This window comes from Petaurus breviceps, unplaced genomic scaffold (genome assembly GCF_028583685.1).
Source record: "Petaurus breviceps papuanus isolate PSGF00001 unplaced genomic scaffold, PetGlider_PUasm1.0 173, whole genome shotgun sequence".
Taxonomy (NCBI): domain Eukaryota; kingdom Metazoa; phylum Chordata; class Mammalia; order Diprotodontia; family Petauridae; genus Petaurus; species Petaurus breviceps.
The window spans coordinates 14,246,630-14,272,551 of record NW_027185759.1 but is presented as its reverse complement, the minus strand read 5'-3'; the positions used below and the strand labels follow the sequence as shown (position 1 = coordinate 14,272,551).

General features: G+C 40.9%; 2 protein-coding genes across 4 annotated transcripts in view; both read left to right on the top strand.

Moving 5' to 3' along the window:
• The window catches only part of GPR149 (G protein-coupled receptor 149), an 89,226-nt gene extending 79,949 nt beyond the window's left edge, over window positions 1-9,277 (top strand). Inside the window, exon 4 of the mRNA XM_069083432.1 lies at window positions 6,005-9,277. Coding sequence (XP_068939533.1) covers window positions 6,005-6,577 — 573 coding nt within the window. The 3' untranslated portion in view covers window positions 6,578-9,277. The remainder of the gene's footprint in view (window positions 1-6,004) is intronic.
• A 7,625-nt stretch (window positions 9,278-16,902) lies between these two features.
• DHX36 (DEAH-box helicase 36) overlaps window positions 16,903-25,922 on the top strand; it is a 52,212-nt gene continuing 43,192 nt past the window's right edge. Inside the window, exons 1-3 of one of the 3 annotated variants that reach the window (XM_069083430.1) lie at window positions 16,903-17,187; window positions 24,432-24,556; window positions 25,633-25,885. In XM_069083430.1, coding sequence (XP_068939531.1) covers window positions 24,447-24,556; window positions 25,633-25,885 — 363 coding nt within the window. In that variant the 5' untranslated portion in view covers window positions 16,903-17,187; window positions 24,432-24,446. The other 2 variants (XM_069083431.1, XM_069083429.1) reach the window with 2 other exon arrangements.

Genomic DNA, 25,922 nt, shown 5'->3' with positions numbered 1-25,922 from the left:
TGATATACAGGGAAATTAAGTTGGTGGTCCATAGTCATATAACAGTAAGTGTTGAAAGTAGGACTAGAACTCAGAGCTTTTGCACATCAAGTCCAAAATTTAGTCCAGTATGCTATAACCCACAATGCCTGTCAAATCTTAATCACTTACTTTGTTGACATTTCAGCTGTTTTTATTCAGGTCAGATAAAGTTAAAATCCTCAAACCCAAATGTCCTCCTTTTTCACAGCAGGAGTGAGATTCTGGAAGGAATCTAACAAGAATGGATGAAATAGAATAATGGGGCACAATCCTAGTCCCCTGAAATCAAATCTTCACAGTTAGAAACCATTATTTTATTTGAAGTGAATTCCCAAAATATGATCAATATCCATATAAAATATACATATACACACATAATATAGGCATACATTCTAAAATGTAATAGAAATGGTTTTAATTGCCACTTTTGAAACCATCTATAATTCTTCTTCCTTTTATTAATAGAAATGATTGAGAATTGACTTCCATCCTAGAATGGAAAGAGTACCCAAAGGATTCTCAAAGGATCCTTTACTGTAAATAACTAAGAAATTCAATAAGCACTTACTATGTTCCAGCTAACATGCTAAGCACAAGGAATACAAACATAAAAAGAGAGTTCCTCCCCTCAGGGAGTTTACATTTGAGTATGGGAAGACAATCTGTATCAAGTTAGGCAAAAAATATCCACTCCTTTCATCTTTTCCTTATAAATCTAATGATCATATGGTAGTGCTTAGTTCAACTCAGAAGTACTGAAGAAGCATTTGTTGTATGCAGAGGTCCCATGCTACTGCACGAAAGGAGATGGAAAGTTTAGATAAGACCTTGTGTCTGCCCTCATGGATCTTAAAGACTGGTAGGCGATATGACATATACAGAAACAGCTTTAATAGAAACATTATATGACAGGTAAATTGGCAATATGCAAAGAAAGGAATGAGTTCTGAGGGGTCAAAATAAGAGGTCTGAAAAGCTTCTGGGAGAAGGTAGCATTTCTATGTTCATGGTGCAAGAGATGGCTGGCTGGACTTGGAGTGAGGGAGGGAGCTCTAGGTCTGAACCCCACCTCCAGCATTTACAAACTTTGTGACCGGTTGTAGCAGCAAGCACCCCAGCATCCCCAGGGTGGCTGCCAACACAGGTTCTTAGATCTGCTTTTCTAAAGGAAAGCCACTCAAAATGGGTTAACAAAATTACTTTAATCAATTAAACATATATGGGTTACCTAATTCAGGGGAAAAAGGTCAGCACCCCAAACTTCAGAGTATACAGACAGAATTATCAAGACAGAGTAACAGATAAAGCAGACAGGCTTCCAAACTGTCTATCCATTACATCCATACCAAATCACAGTTACCAGAGAGGGAAGCATCAACATCTGGGTTTTCAAAGCCAGGGGGCTCTCAATAATAGCTGCCCAGAGTCTCATCTGGTCAAATCACACAACACTTCTCAAAGTGAGCCCCAAGGCAAAGCTTCCCATCAGGGCTTATATAGCCTTCTCCTGGCTCCGAGAACATAACAACCTTCTTGGTCCACTGCCCAATCACAAAGTATCTCGTGAGAAACAAGCTTCCCACCACAGGCTCAAGGTGCACTTAAGCCTAGGGGCAGGTAAGATCTTAAAATTTTACATTCCTTAAAAAATTACAATAATTTAAAAATTACATTTAAAAATTTAAATAACACCAGGGCCAAATTGTTTAACTGCTTTTGTCTTCATCTTTTTTTCATCTTTAAAATAAGGATAATTATGCCTGCAACATCTGCCCATGAAACTGTCATGAAAATGAGATGTGTCAAAACATTTAAAAAACCTTAGAGCAATAGAAATGTCAACTATTACCATCCAGGATTTAGATTATCACTGGTATGTAGTAGGTGCTTAATAATTGCTTGTTGATGAGCTGATTTGGACTATAAAAGATGGCTAGGAATTCAGCAGATAAAAAGGGAGGAAGAGCAAACCCCAAGCATATTGAACAGCATGAGGAAAGATTGTCAGGATGGCAATGCATACATTTTGGGAATGGTGAGCAGTCTTTTCCTGTCTCTGCCTTTGTGCTGTCTGTCCCACCTAAAATTCACTCTAGGCCTCTCTAATTCTTAGCTCAAAAGTACCTTCCTTTATGAAGCCTTTCCTGATGCTTCTAGCAGCAAGGACCCTCCCAGCATAATTACCTTGTTTCTATTTTTTTGTTGTTGAGTTGATTTTTCGGTTATGTCTGACTCTCAGTGACCCCATTGGGGTTTTCTTGGCAAAGATACTGGAATAGTTTGCCACTTTCTTATCCAGATAATTTTACAGATGAGGGGAAAACAGGGCTAAGTGACTTGCCTAGGGTTACACAGTTAGTATTGTTGTACCCGAAACCCAAGCAAGACCCAAGTAACAATTTAGAAATGGACCCTTTATTGGGCCATGTTGGCTGCTTGGGGCCCTACCCCAAATCCAATAGCCCAAAACAGCAACAAAGCCTCAGCTTTTAAAGGCAAGCCATGTGGCCAATGGTTAGGGATTATATAGGCCGGAACTTGCCCAGACTAAAAATCAGTGATTGGTCAGTACGAATTTTGATTTTCTTGCCCCAGAGTTTCCCTGGGAGTTTCCCGAGATGGAGCAAAACCTGGCAGTTTGCTTACTTCTGTGAGGGAGAACCAATTGGGGAAGGGAAGTGAACAAGGCAACCAGAATGAGGCCACATACAACAACATTGGAGGTCACATTTGGACTCAGGTCTTCCTGAAACCAGCTCTATTCACTAGAGTATCATGTGGCTGCCCTTCTGTTCTACAGAGCCATTGTGCTGACCTCATTGTTGTATGCCTATAGAACCTGGACAGCCTGCCAGCACCATGCCAGGAAACTGACTCACTTCCATTTGAATTGTCTTAGGAAGATTCTGAAGATCACCTGGTAGTAAAAGGTACCAAACACTGAGTTCCATTATTGAACTAACCTGCCAGGCATTCAAGCTTTACTACAAAGAGTGCAACTCCAATGGGCTTGCTGCATTGTTCAAATGCCAAATACCAAAAAGACTATTTCAGGGAGAACTCACACAGGACAAGCAGTCAGCAGACATGATACAAGAACACTCTCAAGGTCTCTCTTAACACCTTTGGAATTGATTGCCTGACATGAGAGACACTAAAACAGGACCTCTCAGCATGGTGTGCTTTCATCATAGAAGGTGCTGTGCTCTATGACCAAAGTAGAATTGAAGTAGTTCAAAAGAAATTCGATATGAGTGATTTCAGAGTACCCACCACAAAGGTATAAACCCGTGCTACAACATCCCGACTCCCATTTTCTGATCAGCTACTTCTGGATACACTGTACCTTGACCCAAACACAGTCACATCATTGTGGTCCTCTTCAAGAATGAAGGGCAATAGGGGTGGCCAGGTAGCACAGCGAGTAAGAGCACCGGCTCCAGTGTTGAGAAGACCTGGAGATCGAATCCCGGGCTCAGACACTTAGCACCCACCCAGAAACACCTGGCCGTGTAACCTTGAGCAAGTTACTTAACCCCGATTGCTTTAAAAAAAAAAAAAGAATGAAGGGCAACAGCCACCAATCTAAGTACATGTTCACCCAATAAAATGTTAGTTTCTGGAAAGCAGAGATATTTCTTCTGCTGCTTTTATGTCCCCAACATATGGAACAGCACCTTGCACATGGCAAACCCTTAAAGAGTCTGTTGATGATTCATTGATTGAATAATATGAGATAAAACTTGACAAGGTAGAGAAGTCCCACTCATAGAACACTGTGAATACTATGGAAAAAAGAAGTCGTGTGACTTGATTTAGTGGGCAGTAGGTAGGCACTGAACATTTCTGAGTAAAGGAGTGATTTTTCCATCTCCATATGAGGAATATGATCTTCTGGATCAAAATTCAAGCTAGCAAGCAGCAAGCAGCCTAATAAAAAGGAAAACTTCAGTTAAATGAATAAACACAATGGAAAATAAAGGCCTTTTAAAATACTGCCTCTTAACAAATTGGTTCATCATTGCTTAAGGGGTGAATTGAGTTCTAGAAAAGACACCTGAGATTTAAATTACCATAAAAAAGCTCAAACTTTCAAGTAAAGTGGCTTTTTTTTTCCACTGCTGTGGGGGAGTTCTCTATTTTTGGGTTCCATTTAACAGCAGTGATTTCTTGGTGGAAAGGTAAGGGCTGCTTTAATGACATTTGATTCTCATGCTAAAACATAGAGTTCAAGCATCTTTTGTGCCATGTCTGAGTCAGAGTTTTGTGATTATAAACCTCCCTGGCACATTAAGCAGAAGGGAAAAAATGAATTTCAATAACACTTAAATCCCATTTCCTTCACCTGTACAGCATTTTAATAGAATAATGAAGCAACAGCTTGCATAAATAAGGTTCAGTCTGTGACCCTGCATTATCTTTTTGGAAATACGTTTTTATTTTTTACCTTTTGTTTTCTCATAACCTAAATCTCCCCCTGGATTGCTCTCCCTTCTTTCACCCACTGAGCCAATCTATACATATAAAGAGTTTTTGAAAGGAAAAGAAAAAAATAGAAAAAAATCTTAGTAAAACTAGTCGATACATTGAAAAAAAATTTGATTGTAGATACAATGTTCCACACCCATGGACACTTTTCCTCTGTAAAGGATCATTTATTCATCTGGGCCAAGTGTACTCTTTGTAATTTGACATTGATTTTCAGTTGTTGTGTGGTGGTAGGTTTTTCCCATTATATGGTTGTAACCATTTTGTATAGTCTTCTTGGCCCTGTTTATTTTGCATCATGTCAGTCTGGCCAAGCTTCTCTGCATTCATTACCTTCATTTTTTACAGCACAATACTATTTTATTATGTTCATTTTAAAAAAATTTTTTTTGGAGGGGGAATGCAGGACAATTGGGGTTAAGTAACTTGCTCAAAGTCACACAGCTAGTAAGTGTTAAGTGTCTAAGGACAGATTTGAACTCAGGTCTTCCTGACTCCAAGGCTGGTGCTCTATTCACTGTACCATCTAGCCAACACTATTTTATTACATTCATGTACCAATCAATGAGCATTTACTTTGCTTCTAGTTTAGTGATTCCATAAAAAAAGTGCTACTATAAATATTTTGATGTAAGTGGGGCCTGTCTTTTTATACATGGCCTCTTTGGGGTATTTACTAAGCAGTTAAATCACTACATCAGAGTATAGACATTTTAGTCACTTAATTTGCATAATTCCAAGTTGCTTTCCAGAATTGAAAACTCCACCAATACCTTAGTGGGGGCACTGACTTTTAGGACCAAAATTTACTAACCCTGGAAACAGCTGTGGACTGTCTCATCAGTAAGCAATGTATAACATCGTTCCCTTTCCTTGCAGTGAAAGATTGATTCTTAGAACAACCTTTGGACCATGAGTAATCATGCTAGGAACTTGGATGACAGAATTTGCCTCCAATAGTCATCAGGTGGTCCTTGTAAACTAAGCTAGAAAATAAAGTCATGTTCTTTTCCAAAAGGAAAAAAAAACTAAAGCCTTGTAATTCTAATTTTTTATTTTGCTTTTTAGAGGGCAATTGGGGTTAAGTGACTTGCCCAAGGTCACACAGATAGTTTTTGTGTTAAGTGTCTGAGGTCAGATTTGAACTCAGGTCCTTCTGACTCCAGGGCCAGTGCTCTATTCACTATCTAGCTGCTCCAAACCTCGTACTTCTAAAGTGAGTCCGAGTACACCAGGGTCTAAGTACACCAGAAATAAGCTTCTAATTAGTAAAAAAAGAAAAAAAAAGAAAAAAAAAAAGGACCTTAGACACTTAGTAGTTATGTGACCCTGAGCAAGTCATAAACCTTAGACTCAATTTCTTTATCTGTAAAATGGAGTAAAAACAGCAGCCACCTCACAGGGTTGTTGTGAGGATTAAATGAGATAAATTTTGTAAATTGGATTGCTAACAGTTAGGTGAAAGCTATTAATGATCATTTTTGTTTCTTTCCAGCGATCTGGTGGTGCTCTTGCCATTCCTCTGTGTGCATTTCAAGGGACTGTGTCTCTCCATGCCCCCACAGGGAAGACTCTGTCTCTCTCCACCTATGAGGTGAGTGCAGAAGGGCAAAAAATAACTCCGGCAGCCAAGAAAATCGAAGTCTATCGATCCAAGAGTGTGGGCCACGAGCCAAACCCGGAGGACTCGCCCACCACTTTCCCAGACACCAGCGTCAAGATCCACTTGGAAGTGTTGGAAATATGTGACAATGAGGAAGCCATGGACACCGTGTCCATCATCAGCAACATCAGCCAGTCCTCGACCCAAGTCCGGTCTCCTTCTCTACGATACTCCCGGAAAGAAAACCGGTTTGTTTCCTGTGATTTGGGAGAGACTGCCTCCTACTCCCTCTTCATCCCCACAAACAATCCTGACAGCGACATCAATATATCCATTCCAGACACCGTGGAGGCACACAGGCAGAACAGTCAAAAGCAACATCTGGAGAGAGATGGCTATCAGGAAGAAATACAGCTGTTAAATAAAGCTTACAGGAAAAGGGAGAAAGAGGGCAATGGAAGCTAAGAGCTGTCCAGGGTCTAAGAACCAAATGGTGGGTTCCATCTGGCTTTGACCTCCGTGATTTTGATTTATGTTTAAGTCAGATAATTCATACATAGCTTCAGGCATAATTCTTATCTCCTGGAAACAGCTCTTCCTAGAAGAAGGAAGTCAAATGGGTTGTCTATGGTTTAACCCTGTGACGATGAAAAGATTTAGTTTTTAGATGATTGCTGACCATCTTTTCTGCTCATAGTGCTCTTCCAATTAAGAGCGATAGGCAGAAGTAACACTGAGCTTAATCAAAGACAGATAAGTCTAAATAAAGATAGATTTTGCTCTCTATCAAATTTCATGTTTATATTCATCTATAGAGATGAAATACATAAATTATACCCCCAGTATAATATGTCTGCAAAGAACACGTTCCACAGTAAAGTCGACCAGCTCAGAGACAATATTTTGTCTTCATAACCCCATGACCTGGCACAGTACCTTGCCATAGTAGACAATAAATCCCCCTTATATTTGATTAGATTAGATGACCTCAAATCACTCAGAAACTGTTGGCTGATGAGATTGTTAGAGCTCAGCCCCTTCCTATGGCTCTGTAAAACAAAAAGGAGGCCTTTTAGGAATTGCTACACTGGAAACAGAAGGGATATTACAAAAGACTGGGGTGGCTTTGGAGATCAGACTAAATTCATGTATAAACCATGTATATACAGCATCACTGGAAAACAGGAAATCCGTTTTGGGTCAGGGTAACTAAAATACAAGCATGCACTTTTCCTGCCCCGAAATCTATTTATGGAATTTGTAGAAAATGCAAACCCCATTTTTAGTCATTCTTCTTTTTTTTCCCCCTCATGACTATGTCATTATTTATTATGGTATATCCTTTAATCCTTAAGGTGGCATTTTTGGCAGTCAATGATCTCTTCCTTAAGAGGCTTCAAAAATATTCTGAAAAGCTTCTAAGTGTGTACTGAGCTATTTCTAGGCTTTGAGTCCTTATTGAGTGGGAGACTTAGCAGAAAGGAACTGGCATCTCTGCTTGCCTGGAACGTTTCTTGAATACCTTGTTTAGATGATAACCATGAGGATTGTTTCCTAGTTGACGTTCATGTGTGAAAGAATGGCTGTCAGCTTCTCAAAACTCAAATGATTGTTTGCAAACTGGCTCAGCCCTCCCTTGTTAGAAAAATTAGTCCCAGTAAAAATGGGCACCTTTAAGATTTTCCTTCTGAAAAACATGCATTATATGTTGAGAAATTATTCCTTCAGTGTTAACTTTGGCCATAGAGGGTCAGGTGGAGAAAGAAGATATATTAGACCATGCCCCTGCCAAGATTTGTCAGCTCAGTATTTTAACCATGTAATTACTTGTGTATATGTATAATAATGTTAAAAAGTTTTTCTTCAAAATATTTCACTAAAACCATTATGTACATATTTACTAAAGGTCTTCTTCTAATGTCCAATAGTGTTTTCTAAATGCCACTGAAATGGGAAAATTTTTGTGGTTTGAACACGTGCATGTTTATTTAGAGGTTCAAAGTAATTTTGTTTTTCTAGAAAGATTTATTCTAGCTTTTATTACATAGAGCCATGAAATTAAGGTAAAAGAATACAAGCTCCCAAAGAATTTTATCATTGTTTCCCACCTTAAAAAGCCCTTCTGAAATAATGTAAATGTCACTCTTACCCCTTGCTATCTCGCATTTTAATTCTGTGTCGCATTTTCTAAAAATGTAATGTAATTGTAATACCTCCAGTAATGTTTGTAAAGAGATCACAGGGTAAGTCATAATATATAAGTTCAAATTAAAGAGCACCTTCATTGTGAATCTCACTACATTTATTTGAAAATTTATTTGAAAAATTGCCATATTGCTCAAAGTCATGGGAGCACAGTACCCTCAAGTTTATAAGTCAATTGGTTGCTTCAAACCAATGGTTAATTTTTTTTAAAGTATGTGATGCTTAAATGATAGGTTTTTGGTGATTGACATTTCAAATTGTTCAAAAGAAAGAAAGATGACTCCTTTAGAGTACAAAATATCAGCAAGATAACCTGCTTGGAGTCAGGACCAATCTAGGGGTCTTAGTTAACCAGTTGATGAAAGGCAAAGAAGTCCTTTTCAGAGTCCTTTTATTCTTGAACTGACAAAGGAAGATAAGCCCAAACAAAAGGCAACATATGTTTCCTCTAGGAGTTCAGTATTCAGTTGACATCCAGTTTTGCAACTAAGTTCTTTGCATTGTACATTTGAGGTTTAATTCAGTCTTATATTTTTCCCAGCACTTCATTATTAACTATTTTAATCCATAAAATAATAATTTTCTTCTCCTATGGTAATTTAAAATTTCTAGAATTACTGATTTTCTTAATTTCTTTTTTTTAATCAGAGTATTTACGATTAATTTTAAGAAAACAAAAACATACTGGAAGGGAAAGTTTGACTTGTAATAAAAACCTACCAGGGCCACACCTGGACAGATGTGCCAGAAAAGTAGAATTCCAGGAGATGTTCATGTGAGGGAGATGGAAAGCTAGTTATCCATCCAGTGCTCAAGCTGAGAGTACACCAATAGGTGCTTAAAGTAAGAATAATTGAAAGAAAGCATATGGAAGTTGTAGGAAGCCCACTGAAACACACAGGTTACTGTTTATTTTTAATTGTTCTGTATTGTATTATCTTCTTCTATGTTACATGTTTCTTGTTATTAATAAAATAATTTTCTTAAACGTGTTTGTGATTTTTCTATGCTCCACTTATATGAAGTAGCCCAAACTGCTGCTATTTGCTCAGTGCATTGCATATGAATGCAATGTAATGAGTGTTGATTAAGTGGAACTCGTGATACCAAAAGAAAAGATTATCCTCTAGTGGCAATTGCTTTCAACTGCAGGGTTGTGGTCTTAGGCTCAAAGAGGGTTTCATACATTCAGAGAAGTAAAGGATCTCAAAGATCTGCCATGGACAGAACTTTGGGCCTGGAATTAGGAAGACCTGAGTGAAAATCCAGGCTCAGATACTTCTGATCTGTGTGACGCTGGTCGTATATAAATGACATACATGATCTCATTTGATGCCCACAACCACCCAGGGAAATAGGTGCTGCTATTACCATCATTTTACAAGTGAGGAAACTGAGGCAAAGGGATTAAGAAACTTGAGCAGGGTCTCACAGCTAATTAGTGTCTGAGGTGGAATTTGAATCTGGGGTCTTCCTGGCTTCGAAATCCTTTTCTGTAATCACTGTCACACTTAGCTGTTAGAAGCAGCTAGGGGGTGCAATCAATCCTCAGTCACTACCAATGGAATTCTAGGGTCACAAAGAGGGAAGCCGTTATGATATACAATTAAGAATTGACCTTTCTTGGTTTGTTCCCCCCCCCCCAAATATTCTGTTCTTGAAAAACAACTACATCCTTAAAATTTGGGCACAGTGCTAAAGAAAAAAAAATAAAGGTTTCTTCTTAAATCTGTTTTTTTATAGGGGGGGGTGGCAGAAAGTGAACACAATGAACTTTTCATAAAGAAAATAACCTGGGAAATTCAATATAAAGGAGTTTTTCTTTTTTCCTTTTAGTTTGAGGAGGGGTATTTTTAGGAATAAATGTTTATGAGTTCTGAGGCATGAAGATATTAAAAATAGGATGTTAAAGCCTCATGTCATATTTACAAAAGCTCCAAGATTCTTGATTTTATTTATGTATTTGAAATTTGTAACCATTTTTATATTTAAAGAAAAGATTTCATGAAAAAATTTGTTTGGGGAAGACCTCAAACAATTTTCCCTTTGTGCCAACTCTTCTAAAAAGCTCAAGCAATTTGATATTTTTCACTGTTCCCTGTTTGCAGATAACTCACACATTCACTATCTTCCTCCTTTCTATTTAAATGTCTAATTTGTAATTAAAACTAAAATTTTAAACTAGTGTTCATGATTCTCCTCACCCCTAAACTGGATCTGACTTGTGTTGTTTTGTTAAGAACCAAACATCTTTCCATCGTGACTGGAGAACGGAGGGAATCACCTGGTCAATTAGATAAACAGATCTTGTCTCAATATATGACTCAGCTTTATCATTGCTCATGATGTTACAGAAACTCAGAATTAGAAGGAACCTTATTTAGCAGTCATCCAGTGATACCCATAACTAAGAAAAAAATCCCCTCTACAGCATGTCTGGATGACTAAATAGTCATTTGGGTTCTACTCTGAAGGCCTCCATTCATGAGGAGTTTTCTCTGCTGAGGCAAATGATTCCATTTTTGGACACCTCTAATTCTTAGGAAGTTATTCCTTGTATTAAGTCTTTCTGAAAAATATCCCCAGTGATCCAAAATCTCCTTTTTGGGCCCAAACAGAGAAAGTCTAATTTCTGTCCATGTCAATATTCAAATATTTGATGATATTTATCATGATCACTCTGTTTCCTAGGAAAAATTAGGATATATACCATTCCTCTCATACCATTCAACTTGCTGACAACTAGCACTAAAATAATCAAATTAAGGAAGGACTTTATTGAAAGTCCAAAGGAATCAAAGTAGAATGAAACTCTGACAAGAGGTATCTCTGAGTCTGGTTTTCCTTGATCACCTTAAAAAAGCAACACATTCACCATATAGAGTAAAAGAATAATAACCAAAAAATAATGAAAAGAAAGGCAATAGATTATCAGATGGAAAATTACCTGAAATGAAAAAGAAAAGAATTACTGAAGAAATCAGTAAGTAAAAAGAAAAACAAAACATAAAAGGCCCCAATAAAATAAATTCATTTTATGGGCTAAAAGAAAACAATGAACATTCACAAGAAGAAACAAAAAAAGACAACAACAAGACTCCTAGAAGTGAAATTAGACCTCTGGAGGAAATCTGAGATTGTTAATATGCTGAAAAAGAGAAATAAAGGAAAATTTGGTAGAATTAAAATCACTGAAGGAAGAATTTTTTTAAAGAACTTAAGACTCAAGAGTTATGAACATTTAATGAGAAAATTTTAATAAAATGGGTAGATTTCCTGGGGGAGAGAATGGTCTAGATGGAAGACAAAATTTTGTTGCCAGATTTGCTTAGAGGGAAGGGGGAAGGAAGTGTGAAACATATATCTGTGTGTACCCCAAAAGCTGTGTGTAACAGAAATCCTTACCCAAATAATACCCAGAAGTTTCTCAAGGTAGGAAGCAGAAAAGAATGGTTTAATACAATCTTGAGAAAGGGCCACCCTCCTGACAAATGATCAGGGAGGAGAAGCAATTTACAAAAAGAAATAGCAAAGATATAAAGCCCTAACTTGGAATTCTCCCCCACCCCCTTCCTGACCCTTTTCTTCCACTGGCTGGACGTTAGGTGTACAATCTCAGCATGGCGATCTACCTCAAGTACCAGAACAAGGAAACAGTAGATCACTCAATGTACATTTGAGAAAGCACTTCTGACCTTATTGGCATAACTTGTCCTGAGGTGGCACTGGGGAGGGTCTCCATTGCTCTAAGTCCCAGATTCCTGAAAGGTTGGGTGACTTTTTTTTTTTTTGCCTTTTGGAGGGCAATTGGGGTTAAGAAACTTGCCCAAGGTTACATGGCTAGTTGTTTTTGTGTGTGGGTGTTAAGTGTCTGAGACCAGAACTGAATTCGGGTCTTCTAGATTCCAGGGCCAGCACTTTACTCACTGCACCACCTAGCTGTCCCAAGGTCAGGTGACTTCTAAACTTAGGCCTGGTGGATGCTGAAGCCACTCTAGATATGATTTTTCAAAATGGGGAAACTTCACTGCAAATTATCCCTCATATACCTAAACAAAAATTTTAAACAGCACAATTTCAAGATTCAAAATCCTTATAAATGAAGGTAACACAGCTTGATGAGACAATTTAATAATTACTTGATAATTATTAAAATAATTATTTAATAATAAATAATTGACAATTTAGTCTCTTTGTAAAAATATGAAGAGACAATGAGGTTGGGTACTCTATTTCCAGAAATCAGACAAGAAATTTTCCATATTTACTGAAAACAGAGGGCAAAGTAAAACTCAAAAGAATTCATGAGACACTGACTGAGGGAAATTTCATATTTAACTCACTCCAAAATACAGTAGTCAAATTCCCACATATCAGCAACAAAGAATGCTTTCCATGCTTGTCAATAGTGTATCAAATTGTTGATGTGAATACACACAGGCTTCTTTTCTTTTAATCAATGGTGAAAAACAGAAGTCTACAGGTGCAGGCATGCTTATACACAATTATAGAATCACAAATTTTAGACTTAGAAAGGTCTTTAGAGGCCGTTTAGCTCCATCTCCTGAATTTAAAGATAAAGCAACTGTAGTGGTTTACTGAAGGCCATATAGATATCAAATAACAGACCCAGAATCCTAAGCAAGAGGACATTTGTTTCCAGTTTTAATTCCTACTGCCCAATGATTTTTTCTAATAGATCAAAATTCCTCTTTGCCATCATTATATTATTCCCTTTAAAAGCAATTTGGTCCAAACCAAATTATTTTGTATCTATCCTGATTTTTATTTCATGGAATCATAAAATCTTAGGCCTGAGAGTAGAATATTGTGAGTCAAGGCCAGTAGAGTACACTGGGAAAGAGGATTCCCTAATCTTTCCATAGAGCTATTCCTAGTAGTGTGGACATAGAGTGACCCATGGATTGGGGGTCAGAAAAGAAGTTGGTTTGAATCTTGACTCCAACACCTAGTAGCTACATGGCCTTGAGCGGGTCTGAACTTCTCTCAGCCCCTAGCCTCTTTATCTGCAAAATACTCCTAAATAATTCTAAAGCCTTTCTGGAAAAGTTGCTGGGAGGAAAGTGCTTTGAAAACCTCAAGTGCTCTAGAAATTAAAGGGATAAGTAGTTATTTTCCGTTTGTGTGTGTGTGTGTGTGTGTGTGTGTGTGTGTGTGTGTGTGATTTCAGTAATGTAGAAAACTCCCAACAAGGAAGCTCTCTACAAACACACATTACCTCATTCTGCTTTGGGACCAATAGTTTCACAGAGTTCCTTCCTATCTTTGCTTATTCAAAAATATTATAATTATTATTCACCCACAAGCATGATTAGAAATTTGCATATAATTAGTTATTTTGACCTTTTTCTTCTAGAGAAATGATCATTCTTTCAGAATCACAGTATCTTTCATAATCACAGAATGTTTAAAGCTAGTAGAAACCTTCATAGTCATTTATGGCAGTAATTCTTGAACTATGGTCCTTAGACTCCCCAGTGGTTCTTGAAACCCTTTCAGAGTAACCTTGAGGTGAAACTATTTTCATGATACTAACATAAGTTAGTAAGATACTTTAATTTTCTAATATATAATAACACCAATACATACTTATAGATATATAGATAATGTTTCTAATACATAAACCACATAAACAAAGACTTTGGGAAGTGATTGCTATTGTTCATTTCAGCATTTCAGTCATGAACAATTCTTCGTGAACCCATTTGGGGTAAAGATACTGAACTGGTTTGCTATCTCCTTCTCCAGGTCATTTTATAGATGAGGAAACTGAGGCAAACAGTGTTAAGTGACTTGCCCATGCTCACACAGCTAGTAAATGTCTGATTCATGAATCTTCCTGACTCCAAGCCCAGCACTCTATCTACAACACTATTTTTAAGAATGTAAAAGGGTCTTGAAATTAAAAAAAAAAATTTTGAGAGCTGCCTATCTAGTCTGATATGCTCATTTTAGATGGGAGGAAAAGGAGGTCCAGAAAGAGGAACTGAAGTCCAAAGTCAAACGAGTAAGGTGAAGAACTTGGGACTGAAAGTCAATCTCTTTCCTCCACACCAATTCTCTTTCTACAAGCCTTTGAGGCATTTCCTCTTCTGATAGTTTTACTTCGCTATTTTTAGGGATTCAGTATTTTTTGTCTACTGGTTTTGTTAGAAAAAAATGTAGTCCATTCCATGCAGCCATTCTCCTGGTCAGCTGCCCTGCTTTCACCCTTGACCCAGTAGAGAAGTTCCCTCTGCTCTAGATGCATGCATCTGGAGCCTGGAGGAAACCAGTAGCTGTCCTTGTTCTGAAAGAATGTTAGGTACAAATCTGAGTTTCCTTCACTTCACTCCTCTCCACCACCTCTTCTCTTCTATTTTATTTTATTTCCCTTCTATCAGTTAATCAATAAACACTTATTAAGGACTTATTAGCAGGAACAGGGCTAAGTCCTAGGGACACAAAAAGAGCATGCATTGTTTCTTTTCTGGTGGGTTTTTTGTCCTTCGCTCCCCACTATTCCAGTGTATTGTGGGTTGTGATGAGCTGTATGGGGTACACAGATGTAATGGGAACGTAAATTTAAAGATCTTCCCTGCCCCTAGGCTAACGTGCACCTGGAGCCTGGGGTGGGAGGCTTGTTTTTCGGTAGATACTTCTTGATTGGCCAGTGAGTCAATAAGGTTGTTACATTCTCTGAGCCAGGAGAGGGCTATATAAGCCCTGATGTGTAGCTTTGTTTTGGGGCTCACTTTGAGAAGTGTTCTGTGATTTGATCTGGATTCTGGGAAGCCGTTGTCCAGGGCCCCGCCCCAGCTTTGAAAAACCCAGATGTTATTTGGTATGGATGTAATGGCTGGACAGTTTGGAAAGCTGTCTACTTGATCTGTTTCTGTCTTGATAATTCTGCCTGTATACTTTGAAGTTCAGGGTGCTGACCTTTTCCCCCTGAACGAGGTAAACAATATATGTTTGACTGATTAAAGTAAGCTTGTTAGCCCATTTTGAGTTGCTTTCCTTTAACAAAGCAGATCCAAGAACCTGTGTTGGCAGCGACCCTGAGGACGCTTGGCGTGTTTGCCACCACAACAGATAAGACTATACCTCTGGTGTGAGGGCTGCTGCATCCTTTTCAGGACTGCTTTCTATCATTGGTATCCACCTGTCACCCAACTCTCACCCATGGCTCCAAGAAACTGTAGCATGTGTAGTGGCCACACCCTGGTAAAATCATTTGGGTAGAGAAGCTAAACCAGGTTGAGGGTAACCAAGAGAACACAGACTCATCAGTGAATTAGAGGGATATCTACCCCAAGCAGGTGAAGACTTCCCCTGGTAGAACAGGCAGATGAGAACAATTTGCTCTAAAGCCTAGCCTATCAAGGCAACTGAAGCAGGCTCTGGGTAGCACTCGAACATCAAAGATACCAAGGTCAGCTACTACCTCCTGGGCCATTTCCAGTCATCCTGACTTTCTCCTTCTGCTGGACTTCTACACCCTGGAAGAGAGTGTGGCTGATGATTCTGTGCAACTGCTTCACTTAAATCCAATTCATGCACAAGTCAAGAAATCACCCCATGATATCAATGATCCTCTTTGAAAAGAAAGGCCAAATGAATGGATTCTGGTATATCCATGCACATAACCCCAGACCCCATGGGCCCCTGGGAACATCTTCCTACTTTCCACATGAATAATGGATTGAAATGAACCAAGAGCCCCAACTCTAAAGGACCTGCCTCTTGGAAGTCTCACCTTACTATTCCTGCCACACTTTGCTTATTTCTCCCATTAGCTATGTTCCACCACTGTTTTCCTCCCCGGCCAGTTGTAGCTACCGTTAACAGACCAGGTGCAATTTGGTCCTCAGCTCTCCTTTGCATCCCCAGCTTGTCCTACAGTGGGAGCTACCTTGGGGACAGTCCAGCTGCTTAGTTGGTGCCCTCAGCCTCAACTCATCCTCATTCATCATTCAGTATAGATAACAACCCCTCCCCTCAAGCTGAAAGACTTGAAGTCTTTCAAGAAACCTGGAGTTGTTTCTTAATTTTTTTCCTCCCTCACCTTTCATGACACATAATGTTCACAGAGTAAGACGTTTTTCAACTACGTCTGTTACTGACATATAAACCATTTCATGCCATTTTAAAGCCTCAATACATTTTAGTGGGACTCCAGAATGACAAGAATCATAAATAGATTTACCATAACAATGATAGGGTCTTCTCCATGTCCCATTGACTAGAAAGCTGCTCTTGAACCAGGAACACCTGTATCTAAGTCCAGTGCTGCCAAAACACACTGGATATGTGACTGAGCAGGTCACAATTTCTCAATGTTCCAGGCAGCTCTCTAAGACTGTAAGGGGCAGAGAAAAGGTCCCCCTCCATTGGTCAAGGACATTTCCTTATGTGGAAGTTCCCAATATCAATGAAATCTGAAGGTCAATTAGTTTCCTTCTATTAACTAAGAATAATAAACATCCATGCCAAAGGATATCCTAATGGAAATCTAGCGTCCTTGTTTAGGATGAAAAACCTCATTCAAAATTTAATCAAGAACATGGAGATCTCTTAGGATAAGAACAGGAATTTATTCTCTTCCCTTGGAGAAGAGGGTCGTCTCCCCCATGGCTGATCACGAGGAAGAGGAAAGGCAATGGGGAGTGGACAGGGTTTTAAACCCTAATGCAATCAAGCCCCCTTCTCTGACTGTCCCTTCTCCCATTGGCTGAGAGATAGAATCAAGTCTTGGCAATGAAAATCTTCCCCAATGGGAAGTTACAGGGAAGCCTGCCACTATCTCTCAGTGGCTGGGAAACAGGCTTACAAAGAATAAAGATGTTGATTGACAGCAAGGGGAAGGGGTAAGTGTCCCAAAGCAAGGGAGGGGGAGTGAGCTCTGGCTGTCCCTGACTCCCACTGGCCAGGAGGAGGGGCCCACAGAGGAGGGAAATCAGAAAGACTCCTGAAAGGACTTGCTGCTGATTGACACCAGTAATGGAGGGGAGGAGAAGAAGGGTGAAGTAGACTGTTAGAACTGACACCAATTTATAAGATCCATTCTGAGAAGTTTTCAAGTTTTCACTCCCCAAACATCCCTAACTCAGTATCAAGTTTGCAGGCTGTCTCCACTATTGGACCGTGAGTCTCTCTGAACTGAATTTAGATAGAGAACAGCTCTCTTCCGTTAAGGTTCCCAGATTTCTGCATCCAAGTCCCAGGGCGTCTCCAAGGCTTTTATTTTTTACATTTTAGAATCCCGGCTCCTTCTAATTGGGCTTCCAGCAGAATCGCCGCGTCCTCTCTCGGTTTTTGTTTGCTTTCCTTTTCTCTCTAGGAGACAAAGACATTGGGTGAGCAGCTCAGCTGACACAGCTTTGCACTTCCTAGGGAATTGCTATCTCGGTGGGATAGATTCTCCACAACGAGCCTATTCGGGACCGAACCCCGAACCCCGAACCTCCCTTCTCCTCCGGGCTTCCCCGATGAGCGCTCCGTCTTGGGCCACTTGTCGGCTCTGGAGGCGAAAAGGGGGTAGAGGCGGTGGTGCAGATACATTGTATCCAAAGCCCATTCGCAACAGGCCCGAAGGTATCCTTTAACTACAGGGTAAGGCAGACTCTTAGCTACTTTGTAGACTCGGCAGCCCAGGACTGGGAGCCAAGCCCCAGACTGGCTCTGCCCTGGTCTGGCTTCACACGCTCCAGGTGCCCGCTCGGAGAAGTGAGGGGGCGGGCTGAGGTAGGTGACGTCACGTGGTGGAGGGGGCACCCAGAGAAAGGCCTTTTAACAGGCTCAGTTTCACCCTGGCCCCCAGCGATTCTCAGTCGGAGAGTAAGTGAACTTGGCAGAAGATACATCTTTATTTCCACATAACTGTTTCATTTTATGAGTTCTGCGAAGGGCCGCATAGACTTCATCAGACTGAAAGCTCTCCTGGCGTTCGCGTCGCCGGGCTAGCCGGGAGGTGGATTCGAATCCCCAACGTCCGCTTTCCCAGCGGGGAGCCGGGGGGGCCCGAGCCAGAATGAGACCCCGGAGTTGCGCGCGCAGCCCGTGCCCCCCCCCCCACCCCGCCCCGGCCTGGCGTCGAAGCGCTCACCCTAAGCCCCGCCTCCTCCCTTCCCTGGTCGCCGCTGTTGCGTCACCGGAGGCCGCTTCTTGTGACGCGGCGTCGGCGCCCTCCTCGCGCTGGGCGCCGGAAGCGGAACGGAAGTGCACGCGAGCCCTGCTTCCGGGCCCCGGCGCCATTTGTAGCCGTTGCCGGTTCCTGCCTGGGGGCCTTTTATCTGTCCGAAGGATGAGCTACGAGCACCGCCAGAACTGGGGCCGCGATGGCGGCGGGCCCCGCGGCTCGAGCGGCGGCGGCTACGGGGGGAACCGCGGCGGGGGCGGAGGCAGGGGCGGAGGCGGAGGCGGCGGCGGAGGGGGAGGAGGCCGGGGCCGGCATCCCGGCCACCTGAAGGGCCGCGACATCGGCCTGTGGTACGCGCGGAAGCAGGGCCAGAAGAGCAAGGATGTCGAGCGCCAGGAGGTGAGCGCCCGGGCCCGCGCCCCCTCCCCGGCCAGTGTAGACATCCCCCGAGATTCCTCCCCGGTCGGGTCAGCGTGGCCGAGCCCCCTTTGCAGCCTTCCTGCAGTCGGGGCAGGAGCTCCCAGTGTAGACGCGTCCGTCCCACGTTTCTCGTCCCCCCACGCTGAGGAAGCCTCCGGCCCTCGCTCCTCCGCCCTTCCGGGATGAGCTGCTGCTCGGCGGGATTCGAACCCAGACCTTCGCCAGGGTTGGCCGTGGTCCGCAGTGCCGCCGGTCTGTCCGACACGAAGAAGTCCCGGGGGGCGGAGGGCGGTGCGGGGGAGCCGAGGCCCGGGACGCGGGTGCAAGTTCCCTCCGAGTCCGAGATCTAGCCCTGGAGAGGACACAGGGACGGGAGCGCCGGGGCCCGGGCTGAGGGGGATTCGAACCCAGGCCCTCGGACCTCAGCGGGGAGCCCGGCGGGGCCGGAGGCTCGTTCTCCGTCCGGAGTCCGGCGGGTCAGCCCCGAGCTCCGGGGGCGCAGCAGGGGTGCTTAGTCTGCAGGGAGTGGAGCGGCTTTGTGCCGTCTCCGTCCCTTCTAGACCTTCTCTGCGGGAGGTCACGGATAGGTAGATGCACGTTAGAGAAGAGCCTCTGAGTCCGCAGGCTGCACATCAGAAGTCACATTAGTAGCGCCTTTGGGACCCGCAGAGTATGTTACATGATCTTACTTGTCACCGAACTGTGAGCATTGGGCACCCATCTCTGCATTTGTTTTCTCTTTTTTCCCTCATGGGTATCTTCAATACCTAGGTAATTAGTTTCCTAAAGATTTTGTTGAAGTGAGAAAAATAGGCTTTTTGGTGAGTAGTTATTACTATTCTCTCCATCCTTACCATTCGAGGTTTCCTCTACTCTCGCCGTCGCCCTCTCTTTCCCCTCTCTACATTTTTTCTTGTCCTTGACTTGATCCTTCTCTTCCCTCAAAATTGCGTCTCCAGAAAGGATCCTCCAAGAAACCTGGTGTTTTTTGTTTTGTTTTTAGTTTCTCTGATGCCATTTCTACTTCATTATGCCCCTAACTCGTGGCCGTACAACTGGTACAAACGTGGTGGCCCTGCTGTACAGGAGATGGAAGACAACTTTTCCTTTTGTGCGCCTGTGCGTGTGTTTGGGGGTTGTTTGTTTATTTGTTTATTTGTTTGTTTGTTTTTGGTCTGTTGTTTCTTCTTTCACTTTTAAGTGCTCTTGGGATAATTTGACTTTTAATTGAGTCATAAACCAAGTTTTCTGAAACTTTTTTCCACTACTTGTTCCCACTGTTCTATGAAGTGATGGTTATAATTTCCCACTCATCTCTTCCTCCAGTCTTGACAGTCACATGTTTCCTTGGCAGTCATCTATCTGTCCTTTGCTGCCTGAGGTGGATTCTTAGCTCTTTTGACTTCCTTTCTAGGCTGTGGCATTGAATGAGTTAATCTGCCACAGGGATTGGTGATAGGGTTAGGGTTAGGTTAAGGTTGTGCAGACTACTTTTGCATTTCTTTTTCTCAAAACTCTGTTTGGCCTAGAGAAAGCACTTAAGAAATCCTTATTAGACTGAATGAGCGCCAGATGATTTTTCACAAGGTTTCTAAACCTTGGGCTTCTTCCTTTTTTTTTTTTTTTTTGCAGGGGGGAAGACAGGGCAATTGAGGTTAAGTGACTTGCCCAAGGTCAGGTGGCTAATCAGTGTTAAGTGTCTGTGGTTGGATTTGAACTCTCATCCTCCTGACTCCAGGGCTGGTGCTCTATTCACTGTGCCACCTAGCCGCCCCAAGGCTTTTTGCTTTCTTACCCCTGAATCATATCTTCTAACATTTTTTGCCAGTCTCACTTCTGTCTGTCTTTGCATTGGATTGGTAGAGCAGATTGCATCTCCTTCAGGAGATGGGAGTTGAACCATCTCAGCAGAAGGCAGATATATTAGGAGCTAGAAGGGAGAAGCAGCACAGAGCTGAGAGATGGGCATGTTTGTCACCAACTGCAGGAAGGCCCATGAACTGAATCTTGGAGGGGAGTAATTAATGTGTAAGAATATTTAAAAGATAGGGAGGGGCTTTAAATACCCATCAGAAGGTTTTTCGTGTGTTTGCTTATGTTTGATCTTAGTGCTAATAAGAAGTTATTGACTAGTGGAGTGATATGGTTAAACCTGCCCTTTGGCAGCTGAGTGAGTGGAGGTTGAGGTTGAATTGGAATAGGAAGAAGATAGATCATGGTGGTCCAGTGTTTGAGAAAAGTTCATAGAAAAAGAGATTTGCCTGGCCCATAGGGGGCACTTAATACATGCTGATTGACTGATTGGATTTCTGTGGTTGGAAAGGTTCCTGAAGTTCTAGGATAATAACGTGAATAAAGCAATAGAAGTCGGAAAACTTCAGTTTTTGTTTTTAAAAGATCTTCACTCTTCTTAGTCTCCTTTGCTGGATCATGTACACCATTCTCTATTTGTAGTTTTGTCCTGGCCTCTCTTCTGTCAGTACTCTTGGGTCACCCTTGGTAACCTCATGAACTCATGACTGAATCATCTTTATACTTGTGACTCTCAGATCTATATTTCTAGCCCTAGTCTCACTCTGAGATTCAGTCCTTCCAGGGCTCCCCATATTAGTGCTGGACTCAGTATAGGCATCGATCCACCAGCCTTCGCTTCCCTGAGTAACAGGGATTCCTGTTGTTCGTCACTGTGCTGCCTTGGATAATTTTTCTATTTCGTGTTTGTCCAGTAGTTTTTATACTGCAGAAGAAGTTTGTTGTTATCAGTATAGGGCTTAGCTGAAACATAGCCTTTAGCAACCCATCCAATCTAGTAAGTGTACAGGACCTAGGAAGCAAGCAAGCAAAATGTCTAAGCAGACAGGTAGATGGCACACAATCCACGGACTCCATCCTAGACATTTTATTTTTCATTAGAACTAATATAAACTTGGTTCATGAATTCCCTAGTCCAACAGCAAATTAAAAAGTGAATATACATGCATGTGTATGGTTGTTTTTGTGACATTTCCCAGAAATCATAATGATAACAACAGTTGATAGCAAGGGAAGAGAGAGAACATTTATAAGAAATCCAGTGGTCTGGGACCATCTCCTGTAGGGGTAGTAAGGCTTGAGCCTCAGTAATATTGTGCAGTGATTGACATTCATAACTCTGATCCAGGAAATCAAAAGACTGACATGGAATGCATTTTAGGAGTATACTCAAAGCAGATTGATGACATTTTTTTAAAGTTGTGCTTAAAGCATGAAGCCTTAAGCTGTTCAAAATGATTCATTTTCCCCGAAAGATTGGGATTTTACTTTATTGTGATTCATTCATTGAACCTTTAAATGACTATAAAAGAATTATCAACTAATCTTCCCATTATCAGTGCAGCCTCTCCTGGAATATTTTCATTGTGCAATTAATCTGACAGGTAGTCTAAGAATGTTAATTTTCCATGAGAATTGGCTACTAGAAGGGGATGTTACCAAGATGAAAAAGAAACCTAAGCCTTCAAAAACCTTATGAAAAGGGAAAAGAAGACACTTTTAATGTACACCTCTCATTTAAAACCATGTGAAAAGCTCCCAGTTACAGAGCATTTGAAGGGTTACAAAATGCTTTTCTCACTGAGAGCTAAATAGTTGTAAGTATTATCACCATTTTATAGATACAAATCTGTAAACTAAGACTAACTAAGACTGACTCTGAGAGATTCTGACTTTCCCAGACTCACATCGCTAATAAGTTTTGGGTGCAAGACTCAAAAATCTAGGCCTCTTGATTCTTGTTCCAGTGCTTTTAGAGTTTGAAAATTGGCAGTCTGTTTGGGTAGACCTGCCTTAGTGTAGTATCTTGTTCAGATCAGATGTTGGGATGGAAAGAAGCACTCATAGGTCATTGAAGATTTATTTAGCCCATTGCACAGAAAGGATATTCAATAAGGATACTGTAGCACTGAACTTGGGAAGTTGCACATCTCCCTTCCTGCTCTGGCTAAAAGCACAGACTACAGTGTCTCCCATGTGATCTTGAGTCAAGTCTGACCTAACGTGATCTCCTGTGAGTAGACTTTTTTATCCTTGTGAGTGGCCAAAGTTAGTAGATCAGGAAGCTGGCTCAAGGGAGATGCAGTTTGAACTAATTTTCTGAACTAATCACATTCTTGCTTTGTTAACCTTTTGGTAAAAAAAGCCAATCTATTGGGCAATAAGTGGGAGAGGTGAAGTAGAGGGAGAAAGAAACCCTACTAGACATTGGTCCCATCACACCATCTAATCTAAACCATATATAAAACTAGTGTTTACCATGATGTACTTGACAAGAAGTCATCCAGCCTGTGTTTGAAGACCGTCAGCAGGGAGAACCCCCACCTCTCTAGATGTCCCAGTCCTTTTTGGCAGCTCTCATTGTTAGGGTGTTTTTCCTGGCATTAAGGCAAAATTTACCTTTTTCCAATTTCCACGTTTTACTTCGGGTTCTGCCCTCTTGGGCCTAATTCATCCGTTACGTGATAGCTCTTGAAATATTTGAAGACACCTATCACGTTCCTCCTAAGTCTTCAGTTGACAACTCATGGACATCGAGCTTATCAATAATAGCTTTCTTACACTGGCACTGTGAGATTTATTTACAGGGTGCTTACTGTGAGAGATCAGAGGGGAGAGAGAATACTCACTTTTAAGCAAGGGGCAGGTGGGCATGAGGATCAGGGAAAGCTTCAGAGAGGGAGGAGGTGATCGTGAACTGTGCTTTTGTTTCTAGAAGCAGTCGTTTAACTTTTATCTTTCGCTTTTATTCTTCACTTTCACTCTTTCCCATACTGTTTTTGCCTTTTGTCCTCACTGCTATGTTCACATTGTTATCAGCTTTTTACATTGTGGCTCCTGACTCTGGGTCCTATTTGCCAGATCTGGTGGTGTTTCTCAGTCATCAGACATTTCTGTACTCCATTCTGCCCTTCTTTATACTCTTCTTAAGGCTATTGCCATTCCCTTTGTTCTCCTACTTTTCCACTTGTTTGGGTATGCCACTTAACAGAGTTTCCAGTACCAGACCCAACACTTCCTTAACCAGAAATTCTTTTCTTTCATTCCTACTGCTTCTGGATTAGGATTCGCTACAAAAGGTGAAAGGAAATGAACTTTTCTATTCACTGACAACAAAGGTCTTTCTTCCAGTGATGGATTAGCTTCCCTTCCAACTTATCTATTGATTAATACTTTTGGTGCTAACCTTGGGAAATGACCCTTCTCAGTTTTGGAGTAGATGTTTGGGTAAGGTCTCCTTATGTTTAGGAAAGTAGAGGAGATTAACAAAATTAATTTTTTATAGGAAAAATAAAGTAAACCTCATAAATTGACTTAATTGTTGGGATTTTTGAACATCTTAAGAACAAAAAGAATAGAAACTAGAAGAAGGTACAAGGAGAAAAGGGCTTCAGGGATGGGATGTATTAATGTCTCAATTTGTGACTATAATTTAAGAGGAAGGAATTCTTTTGTCATTGTTTGAAATTAGTTGAATTTGCATAAGTGTTTGTGACAACTTTTTTTCTTCCTCCAATTAAGAGAGCTGTAGTTCGTATGGATGAACGTCGAGAAGAACAAATTGTACAACTGTTGAATTCTGTCCAAACCAAGAATGACAAAGATTCTCAGCCACAAATATCCTGGTTTTCTCCTGAAGATCATGGGTAAAAAAATTACTTTTTTGAAAAATGGGTAGAAAACAACAGGACTTTAGTAGCATTGAGCTGACAAGAATTACAGTTTAAAAGTGCTGGTCTTCATTATCCCACACTATGGTTCAGAGAAGATCAAAATTGCTCTTTCCTTCAAAGACTGATTCTTAACATTGCTAATGAATTTTCTTGCATAGATCAGGGACTACATCAGGTGAGAAAATTTTCTTAAAATTTTTAACAACTGAGCTATACGGTTTTGTTTTGTTTTTTTGCTTTTTGGCAAGCATTTGGGGTTAAGTGACTTGCCCAAGGTCACACGGCTAGTTTTTGTGCTAAGTGTCTGAGGCCAGATTTGAACTCAGGTCCTCCTGATTCCAGGGCCGGTGCTCTATTCACTGTGCAACCTAGCCACCCTCTATACATTTTTTTTTAAGTATCATTTTCAGCATTTTTCTGGTAAAGTGTCTTTTGTGAAGCCTTACGGCTTTTTTAGGCATATACTGAGGGCATGATCTTTAGAGGATAAGTTAAATGATTGTAAATTTTTGAAGAACACATATTAGGGTACCATTGTTATATAGGCAAGGTGTGTGTGTACGTGTGCATATACATACATGCACAGCACATGCATATGAGAGAGGGTATGAGTGTAACAGTGAGCTATTTTTTACTTTGTTGTTTTCGTAAGCTACAGAGAATATAATATAGATCCATAATTCCGTTGAACTTTTTCATTCTTGCAACTTTTGTCTGTGTTCTACAATAAACACTCCAAACAAAGGACAACTTACAAATACAGCTTAATTTTAAAGAGGATTATATTTGTGGATTGGATAGAGAGGAGGCAGGGGCTATCTGTATTACTGACCAAGAATAACTCATTTGATGTTCAAAAGAAACTCATATTCCTTCGTGTTTAAATTTAATGTTGTTAAAGTAGGTGTCTCAATTGGCATTCATTTGAGAATAAGTTGAAGGCCTTGAGTTGGGCATTTATTAAATGTTTTAAAAGAAGTTGTAGTTTTGGCTTTTGATTTCCCAAGGCTTAAGTGACTCAATGAACTCTGCAATTTATCTCAAAATAGATATGGTACTGAAATTCCCATCCAGAACAAACCAACTTCAGAAAAAAAAATTTTGGAAAAAGAAAAGAAAACTTTGGACCAAGAAAAGAAGTTCATAGACCAGGGGAAGAAATTGACTGACAGGGGAAAGTCATTTGTAGATAGAGATTCTGAATATCTCTTGCAAGAGAATGAGCCAGATGTGGATTTGGACCAGCAACTTAAGGAAGACCTAAAAAGAAAGAAGTCTGATCTCCGTTACATTGAAATGCAGGTAATGGAGAATATAACCTTTTTGTGTATTTTTTTAT